The sequence below is a fragment of the Gekko japonicus genome, unplaced genomic scaffold, assembly GCF_001447785.1.
Source record: "Gekko japonicus isolate JY-2015 unplaced genomic scaffold, Gekko_japonicus_V1.1 scaffold1212, whole genome shotgun sequence".
Classification (NCBI taxonomy): Eukaryota; Metazoa; Chordata; class Lepidosauria; order Squamata; family Gekkonidae; genus Gekko; species Gekko japonicus.
In genome coordinates this window covers 561,779-572,082 of record NW_015169209.1, presented here as the reverse complement: position 1 = coordinate 572,082, position 10,304 = coordinate 561,779, and the positions used below count along the sequence as shown (strand labels likewise).

Below are 10,304 nucleotides of genomic sequence, written 5' to 3'. Positions count from 1 at the left end.
GTCTCTAGTTCCAGCTCCTGCCAACCTAGCAGTTCGAAAGCAAGAAATTGCAAGTAGATAAATAGGGACCACTTCGGTGGGAAGGTAACAGCGTTCCGTGCGCCTTGGTGTTTAGTCATGCCGGCCACATGACCACGGAAATGTCTTCGGACAGCGCTGGCTCTTCGGCTTTGAAACGGAGATGAGCACCGCAACCCTAGAGTCGGATTCGACTGGCTTTCGAGCAAGGGAACCTTTACCTATAGATAGGGGCTCTTGGGCAAGTGATGCTCTATCTTCTTGTTGCTTGGGGGGGGGTCAACAGTGGGAGGGCTTCTAATGTCCTGGCCCCACTGGTGAACCTCCTGATGGCACCTGGTATTTCTGGCCACTGTGTGACACAGAGTGTTGGACTGGATGGGCCTTTGGCCTGATCCAACATTGGCATCTCTTATGTTCTTATGTTAACCATAGTGTAAGATACCCCAAACAAAAATGCCAAGGCACACACGTAATGAAAAAAATAGAAACATTCAGTGTGTACTGTATTATAAAGCCACAAATTCAGCAAATCTGCTTTGCATGTAAAATTTTTAGGGGGTAAGTAATGGTAAAGGTTCCCTTGCTCGAAAGCCAGTCGAATCCGACTCTGGGGATGCGGTGCTCATCTCCGTTTCAAAGCCGAAGAGCCAGCACTGTCCGAAGATGTTTCCGTGGTCTTGTGGCCGGCATGACTAAACACCAAGGTGCATGGAACACTGTTACCTTCCCACCGAAGTGGTACCTATTTATCTACTTGCAATTTCTTGCTTTCGAACTGCTAGGTTGGCAGGAGCTGGAACTAGAGATGGGAGCTCACTCCGTCATGCGGCACGCTCGGGTCTCGAACTGCTAAACTACCGACCTTCCACAGCCTGCAGTTCAGCGTCTTAACCACTTGAGCCGCCGCAGCTCCTTTTTAAGGGATTTTTTTGGTATTTTTTTGTGTGTGTGTGTCTGCACCTGGAAGTCACGTTGACCTCTGGTGACTGACCCCTACTGGGGGCCTGGAAGATATTCAGAGAGGTGGCTGAATAAATCCTGCCTCTGTTCTCCCGACTTGGTATTTCAAGGAAGTCGCCCATCCAAGTACTAACCACAGTCGACCCTGCTTAGCTTCCGAGATCTGATGAGATCCAGCTTGCCTGGGCTATCCAGGTCAGGGCACATGTAAGATTTTTTTGTACTCTGAATTTTTCTTCTGCGTGAAAGATATTCTGGATTTCTGTTATGTAGTTTGTGGCTTTATGATACAATACACTGCGAATTGTCATCATCTTTTCAGTAACAATGTCTGCTTCCTTGCCTGGGCTATCCAGGTCAGGGCACATGTAAGATTTTTTTGTACTCTGAATTTTTCTTCTGCGTGAAAGATATTCTGGATTTCTGTTATGTAGTTTGTGGCTTTATGATACAATACACTGCGAATTGTCATCATCTTTTCAGTAACAATGTCTGCTTCAGCATTTTCGTTTTGAGTAAGGGATAAAATAGCACATCCCCAGGTTCAGAGTAGAGCAGCGGGTGGGGTGGCCTAAACCTTTCCCCTTGCTTCTAGCCACAGTCCTGATACAAATTGGACGGGTATGCTGTTTAAAGGGGGGGGGGGACCATGCTGGGAGCTCTGTTCATGGGAATGTTCCATTTCACGTGTATTTTTGCCCAGCCTCTCCCAATTCATGACATTCTGGGGGGGACATTACTGAAGTATAAACTTGGACATGTTGGTTGCCAACCCTGAAAGCTGAACAACTGTTGCTTTCAGGAACACTGGGTTAAGTGTTAAGAAAAGAAACCTCCTGAATCAAATATATCTGTATCTGATACAAGCAGTTCAAACCGCACGACACATCAGAGCCCAGTTTCCAAGATATTACTAAATTGAGCCTCCTGTTCTGAATCTGCTTTGGAAGGCGGACTCTATGCCATTATACCCCACTGAAGTCCTTCCCCCTCCCCTCCCCAAACCCTGCCCTCCCCTCAGGCTCTATCCTCCCCAAGCGGGGTGGCCGGAAGCAGGGGGCAGGGCTTCGTCATGTGCCCCACCCCCCTGTACCTCACCCGGGGGAACTGTGATCCCCTGCGATCCCCCCGAAATGACCTCTGGGTCCACTGGTGATATCTCCTTGAATAGGCTGCCTCTCTTTGTTCTGACCTGGGAACTGCCTTCTGACCCCTCCTCTCTATCTTTGTCCTCAAACATCATGCACATGGCCTCCCATGGTGGAGACACATGTCTCTGCAGGCCTCTCCTGTAGAGACAATGCCCTCATACTCCCACACACATGATGCCGGAAAAGATAGCCATTTGTGATGGGGAAAGTACTCTTTAGATTAAGTTTTCTCTTCTTTCAGTTGCAACCTGAATGTGAACTGGATCTACTTGAATAAATGTTAAGTTTACCCCCCCCTTTTTTTTTGCAATATACTTCTCGGGAGATTTATTTACTGCACTCAGCATCACGCTTCTACGACTGGGCAAAACTCTGCTGCATTAATCAAATATCCCAATACCTACATGGGCTTTTCTACAGATGGTTTTTGCTGTCACTTGGCTTCTTAACTGCATCAGTTTTCTGAGTATATGGGAGGGGAAAAACACAATTTATTTAAGAAGCCAAGCTACAGTAAAGCCCCAGTAATACAGAGTACTGTGTCAGCAATTTCGGGGGGTGGGGGGGAGTTAATTAAAATCATTCAAGTAGATCCAAGCCAAATCAACGTTCAGAAGGCCTCTGACACTGCAATCCAGAGGTGGAGTGGGGGGGAGGCACAAAAGCACTCAGGGAGCTGGCCAGCTGCTGTGCCCGTGTATGTCAGCGATATGCTGGCTGAGTGCCCTGCTGAAGATGTGCTGTGGCCATCATAGAAAAATCTGCAAAACTGCATCAGTTCTGGCACACTTTCTGCTAGCTTTTTATGGGGCTTCCCTGGCCCACATGTCAGATTTTCTGGTGGCAATGGTACCTGGCAGATGATTCCCAGATATGGCATTGCTCCGGTTTAACAAGTTCTGGGCTTCTTCATCTACAACATCCAAAAGGTACTGAATGACATCGTTGTGATCTTCCTCATCATAAGAATCATCATCATCTTGGACTTCTGCTATAAAATAATTACAAAGTCCCATTACTGCTTTGAAGAAACGGAAAACAAAAATTACAGCTCACAAAACAGCAAGATTCCAAAGACCCCTTTCGCTAATGGTATTTATTTGGGATTTTCTCCTCTTTTATTTCTTTCTTACTGCTAGGCAATCCTTTAAAAAAAAACACAGGTCTGTTTCTCCCTTTCCTAGAAAAAGAAGGACATTATGACAATGTGAAATGCATGCTACATGGGATACCAAATCTAATTTGACATCAGCTGGACTTTTGACTGTGTTTGCTTAACAGCTTCGCAGGCCATTTTCAAGTGGAGGCTGGACGACCATCTTTCAGGTATGTTGTAGAGCTATCTTTCAACTATGCTCCTGCAGAGTGCAGGGGGTTGGACTAGATGACCTGCAAGGTCCCTTCCAACCCTAACATTCTATGATTCTATGGTTCTAACATGTATCAAGGTAACCGTCATCTTTCCTCCATGGTTCCTCCCATTTTCTCCGTCATCTCACATAATTCAGAAAGGAATAGATTGTAAACTCCTGAAAGAATGGACCTATGCTATTTGTGTATGGAAGGAAAAAGCTCCCCAAGATGGCGCTGAGGCAGCTGCTCTGACTTTTAATGCTATGCAAGTTATCTGCTAAAATTATTTGTGCATGAGAGAGACAAAGGGAGGAGACCCCACGGGGATCTGTGAAACACCAAAGGTGGGAGTAGCAGGTTGGCCAGAGGTGGGAGCTGGCGATGTCTTATTGGTGCCTTGCCCTGGGGAAGTATAGGATTCCTGGCATTTCTGCCCACCTCTTTCCCCCAGTGAGAAGCCAACAACTATAGACAGCTTGTGAGCAAAGACCCACTTGCAAGTGTGGCCTGACGTTTTTTGTTAAATAAAATGTATTAAATATAATGCAGAAATACATGTACTGTCACGAAAAAAACAAGTGAAGGAAAGAAGTAATAACACATATACGGTGATAGGAAGGTAAGTAACATATTCATACTATTAAGGCAGATCATAACCCCCTCAAGAGGGAGTTAACAACCAAACGCTCAGAGATGAATCCAGTCCTGATAGTGTACATTAGATGGAATAATCTCATTCTCAGCTAGAGAGCCAGTTTGGTGTAGTGGTTAAAAGCGCGGACTTTAATCTGGGAGAACCGGGTTTGACTCCCCACTCCTCCACATGCAGCTGCTGAATGACTTTGGGCAAGCCATAGTTCTGTCAGAGCTGCTCTCTCAAGAGCAATTCTCTAAAGAGCTCTCTCAGCCCCACCTACCTCACATGGTGTCTGTTGTGGGGAGGGGAAGGGAAAGGGGTATAAATCCAATCTCCTCCTCCTCCTCCTCCTCCTCTTCTTCTTCTAGATATTGCAGTATCTGTAGCCGGGTAACTACAAAGGTGCTGTTCGTATGATCACAGGAGTGGGGGTTTAGACCATCAGCGATCTTTCCCATCACAAATTGTGTCCATAGTTTAATCGAACCATAGTTCTATAGTTGGTGCTTCCTTGGCTTTCCATTTGGAAGCAATGGCTAGCCTTGACGCTGCCAGTCGGGCAGAAACCCTTTCTTGATGTACAATCAGGCCAGAATCCCTGGATGACTGGGCAATCCCACCAGCAAAGTCGGAATGTGTCAATTTGGCCACATCTCTTCCAACACAATGGGCTGATACCCTTGTTTATCTTGTGTGGCCTGACTTATCAGTAACACGGAGGTGTTGGGGTGAAGCAGAAAATATATATGGCATGATGGGTTAACAGGCAGAAAGAGCAAGAGGTTAGAGAGGAAAATAAAGGTGTATGATCTCCTTGAGCTACACACTGGGATGGGCCAGAAAGAAGTCCCCACCGAGAGAGGGGGCTGTGACACAGACTCCCCACTGCACATTATGTACCTGCATAAAGAATCATGTACATTTCTGGTGCCTACAGCTTAAAACAACACATGACAACAATAACAATGGCAACACCCTCATTCAGTTTAACTGTTTGGTTGGTGTTATCCCAGGGTACTTGGTAAAAGCTTTCATAAGAGAAGTACATGAACTGCTGTCCTTACCAGAGTTGTTATTGTAGCTGGAAAAATCCGGGGCCAGACCAATAGCATCACTCGGGGATGTCTCTTTAGATACGGTGACATTCCCTGGCCCTTTTTTCTGGTGACTATTGTTCAGGTCACCATTAACCTAAGGAAACCAAGAAGTCTGAATTATCTTTCTGTTTAAGACGTTACTCTGCTTAAGCATCACATCTTCAGACTTTAACAGCAGGCACAAAATCTCTCATATTAAAGAGGCATGCAAAATACTGTCGGCAGATTTGCTCAGGAGTGATAACCTCCCTTGGACACACAACTACGGATGGGCACAAATCAGGAAAATGTGGAACCACAAATCGAATCAAACCAGGAGGTTTGTTCATGCCTTCCCGCCTTGCAACTGTTTTCCTGGCTGTCTTCTGCAGCCCCTTTAAAGTTTAAAGGGACTGAACTAGACCGCCCAAAATAGCTGAGTGGTGGAGAGCGCTTCCCCACCACTCTGCCGTTTTTCGGGCTGTCTTCTGCAGTCCTTTTAAAGTTTAAAGGGGCCGCACAAGACAGCCTGAAACAACTGAGTGGCAGGGAATGCCTCCACGCCACTCAGCTGATCTTGTGGCTTTCCCGGGGAACAGAAAGCATGGGTTTAAAGTGACTGGGAGTTCCTTTAAACCCTTGCTTTCTGCTCCATCCACAAACTGCCACAAACTGCTTAAGAAGTTCATGGAATTCCATGAGAGTAGACCAGTCATGAACTTCTGTTCACAAACCACGAACTGGCAAAATTCGTGACTACTTTTGTTTCATGGTTCAGTTCGTGCCTATTCTTACACGCAATGCATCTCATTCACAATGTGCTGCACACAACTTTCATCCACCAAGTTGTGGATGGAGGATCATGAGTGCATGATAACAGCACATGTGATCAAACTCGTCCTGGGTCAAATTATTCTTAAAAACACACACAACCAAACCCCAGGCACCTTTTAATGTGGTGCAATGCCTCCCATTGTGGATGCAAGTGCAAACATATCCCGATTTGTCCTGGGCACTTACCTTGGGCGCATGCGCATCATGCCCTGCTTCTGCTCTGCCATAAGGCTCACCTATGAGATGACCTTCAAGAAAGAGGGGAGGAAAGGAACAGGTTGTTGCTTGCCAGTGAATCAATATATATCCAGTAACGCCTATCAATTTTGTATCTTCCAAGATAAAAAAATGGCTGTAATGCACACTACAGCTTGGTAGGGCTGAAAAAGCCCATGTGGGAGAGAAGGTTGTGGCACGCAAAACTCACAACTCAACATTTTTGTTGTTCAGTCGCACAGTCGAGTCCGACTCTTTGTGACCCCATGGACCAGCTCCCGCCAGGCCCTCCTGTCTTCCGCCGTCCTCTGAAGTTGGCTCAATTTCATGTTCGTTGCATCGATGACACTGTCTAACCATCTCATCCTTTGCCGTCCTAACTCAACATGCATTAACTTAAAAGGTGCCCAACTGGCTTATTAAACATTCCTCCTGTAGACTAATCCCTACTGAACTCAGCAGGACTTAGTTTTGAGAAAACACAAGTAGCATTTGGAAGTTTTTATTTCCTTGCACATTAACAGATTCCTCTCCAGTGGTAGTAAAATTACATTTCTTACCATTAGGTTTGATTGACTTCGGACTTGAGTTCATTGTGCTTTTATTCTTTGGAAACACTGGATGAGCATCTCTGCAACAAGAAGAAGATCTACATTCAACACCTTCAAAACAGGATGCAAATGCAAGCATTTGTTACCTTGTCTGTGGTTTGCAGTTTTGCGAAACCAGAGCACTAGTTATACTATTTATCCACACCCCAGGAAATTACCTCGTTGCCTTCAGTACCACCACTGGAAGTGACATCTCCAGTGTCCTGCTGGCTTCTTTCAAAGACATTCCCTGAGTGCTGATCCCATTAATGTAATGGATGATGTCTAACGTGTGGAGAGTTCCTTCCATGGCCGCAGCAGACTTTGGACTGATATCACTAATATAGACCACTTGATAAAGGCTATCATGACCGCCTGCGAGAGAGATACCTGGTGGAAAGGAAAGCAAAACAAAGAGCCGCATACATTTCCATCATTCCGTTCTTTTGCGTACCACATACTGATTCTGCAACAACTGCAGGGTTGAAAATGGGGTTGGCATCAAGAATATTCCATTATTTCCTGGTTCCGTTCATTCCGTTCAGAGGTAACTATCACAGAAGCCAAACATGTAACAGACTGTTCATCTGCACCAGAAGAACTCTGATGTGTACAACTGTGGGGAATGGTGTGCATGCAATTTCTTGCTGCTTTCACACAGCTGCCAGCCTGCAAGCGGGGGGGGGGGGACTTGACAGTTTGTGTTGAGACTTACTCCTTTAGTGTCTGTGTGTGCCTTATTATGACAACATTATTCATTACCCATTAACGGCTACAGAGGCATCCAGACCCACATTAATTTGTGCATGCTTGCAAGTGCATTCCCTCATGGGAGCTGTAGTTTATTTCCTCCCCGCCCCCGCACATGTGGGAGGAAAAACTTGTTTTCAAAACTTTGAGCCTACTAAAAGCTTTACGCCTACTAAAAGGGATGTCTCTTGAAGCTTGTTACAACTCAACTGTTCCTGGCACACAGAGGCTAAAAGGAAGCTGAACAGTCCCAATTGGGGATGAATTTGTTCAAAGAGGGGGCAGGCTGGGAGAGAGCTGCACTTGAAAAGCGGTGGTGGAAAGTGCTGTCAAGTCGCAGCCAACTTATGGCAACCCCACACAGATTTCAAGGCAAGAGATGTTCAGAGGCGGTTTGCCATTGCCTCGCTGCTGCATAGCAACCCTGAGCTTCCAGGGCCAACCCTGCTTAGTTTTCTGAGATTTTAAGAGATTGGGCTAGCCTCGGCCAACCAGGTCAGGACTCTTGAAAAGCAGGTCACGTTAATGACTTGACTATGGCCCTGGAAGACAGTCATTTGCAGAAAAGGAACGAGAGGACACGTTTACTGACTGTGTAGGTGCAGAGGTGGCTGCAAAACACAACACAGCAGCAAAGGAAAGCCATCTACAAAGGTATGAAAATCCATGAGCCCATAGCACCAGTGGTTTCTGCTCAGGTGCAAAAGTGCTCACCACTTGAGTCGAACAGCAACATCAAAGCAATCCGCACGGGGGCTTGACTCGCTCGCAAGCAAGGAGTTCGATCAAAGTCTAAGGCTGTGGTCACGCACACTAGATAATCCATTTTTAGTCCACTTTTGGACTGGATTTTACTGTGGGAAGTGCATTGAAAGTGGATTATTTAGTGCGTGTGTGACCACCGCCTAACCTTAGCAGGTGAATGCATCCAAGTTCCAAGCACCCCTGGTTTCCATGCAAGAGCAGAGGGTAATGGAATTTTGGATTACCCAGTTCTTCTTTATGGCACGTCAGGCTAATGTCAGGCAGCATGTGCGGCAACACGGGTATCTTGGGTAACTCCAGAACACGTCCAAGCACCAGCCTGACTGTCTTTGGGGCTGATCGAAGAAAACTGACAGCATCTGTGTGGGTCATGTTTGTGACATCTGTGTCATTAACCTGTAAAAGTGAAAGAGTCCGCAAGAAAGAGATCTTAGCTGTGGCACCGATTCAGACAAGCAAACAAACATTTCCAGATAGAACAACAGTTATTGATTAGCAAACTACCTAATATTGGGACCTAAGGGAGGGGAGCAGTGGTCAGAGACTGTGCGGCTCTCTGGAGCCCATAATCCTTTGCTTCCGAGAATCACATGACCGCCAAGAGCCAACCTACTGGCACTGCTGGGGTCCGCAAGAAAGAGATCTTAGCTGTGGCACCGATTCAGACAAGCAAACAAACATTTCCAGATAGAACAACAGTTATTGATTAGCAAACTACCTAATATTGGGACCTAAGGGAGGGGAGCAGTGGTCAGAGACTGTGCGGCTCTCTGGAGCCCATAATCCTTTGCTTCCGAGAATCACATGACCGCCAAGAGCCAACCTGCTGGCACTGCTGGGTACAAAGCTCACAGATCTGCTGTAGACCCTCCATTTGGCCACTCATGATCAAGATGAGAGAATTCACCGGGCTAACATCTCTGCACTGGCTGCTTGTCTGACTTGACTACCTTTCATTTCACTGACTGCTTCAGGTACTGGCCAGCCCTTGGCAACAGTGGATGAGGGCCCAGACTGCAGGGGCCCCAGATAAACAAACACACACACGCACACGCACAGAGGCTCTTCCCTTGTAATGTCAAAAACCAGACACATGCTTTATATGTGAATGGGGCAGATGTGTGATCACTTTGGCCCCAATGTTTCCATATCTGAATCCTGCCGCACCTTGATGAGGCGATCTCCGGGTCGTAACCGCCCGTCACTTTTGGCAGGGTCCTGAAGAACATCGTGGATGTAGCAGCCAACACTGTCGTGGCCTTTGGTCACTGTGAAACCAAGGCTACCCTTTTCCGATTTTGTCAGGGTCACATTGAGCTCCACCTCCTGGAAAAAGAAGTAAGCATTTCAGTGTAAAATAGTTCAGGAACTGGCAAAGCCTGGTCCAAGCCAACATTACACAAAGAAGGAAATTTTAGAGTACCTTCTTGCCCCAATTGTTTTCATATGATTTGCATGTGGATGTAATACAAATAGGTCATTTACTTACCCACTTGATTTTCGGCCTGCCTTTCTCCCCAGTGGGAACCCAAAACAGCCTACATCGTTCTCCTCTCCTCCATTTTATTCTCACAACAGCCCTGTGAAGTACGTGAGGCTGAGAGCGTGTGACTGGCCCAAGGTCACCCAGCAAGCATCCATGGCAGAGTGCAGATTCGAACCTGAGTCTGCTAGATCCTAGTCGACACTTCAACCATTATACTTATGCGGTCTATGGCTGTCCGCTTCCAGATTTTTGAGTGAGTGATGAAACGGGTGCTAATATTTGGCTGCTTCAATGAATCCCCCCATGGTGTCCCATTAGCAGTGTGCCTTCAGATTTACTTATCAGTATTTCTCGAGTATATTTCGGCATCCCAAATATATCCAGGTTTTCTCAAGAAAACAAACAAATTCCCCCCCCCCCCAATCTTGGATATATTTGGGGATTACCAGGCGGACCCGAAAAAAG

General features: G+C 46.4%; 1 protein-coding gene across 1 annotated transcript in view; it reads right to left on the bottom strand.

The window, feature by feature from the left end:
• The window catches only part of PTPN13 (protein tyrosine phosphatase, non-receptor type 13), a gene marked incomplete at its 3' end in the record, with an annotated part of 206,803 nt that overhangs the window by 1,246 nt on the left and 195,253 nt on the right, over positions 1-10,304 (bottom strand). Inside the window, exons 32-38 of the mRNA XM_015416359.1 lie at positions 9,521-9,679; positions 8,578-8,749; positions 7,018-7,228; positions 6,809-6,879; positions 6,219-6,280; positions 5,187-5,313; positions 2,986-3,123 (exon numbers count right to left, since the gene is read on the bottom strand). Coding sequence (XP_015271845.1) covers positions 2,986-3,123; positions 5,187-5,313; positions 6,219-6,280; positions 6,809-6,879; positions 7,018-7,228; positions 8,578-8,749; positions 9,521-9,679 — 940 coding nt within the window. The remainder of the gene's footprint in view (positions 1-2,985; positions 3,124-5,186; positions 5,314-6,218; positions 6,281-6,808; positions 6,880-7,017; positions 7,229-8,577; positions 8,750-9,520; positions 9,680-10,304) is intronic.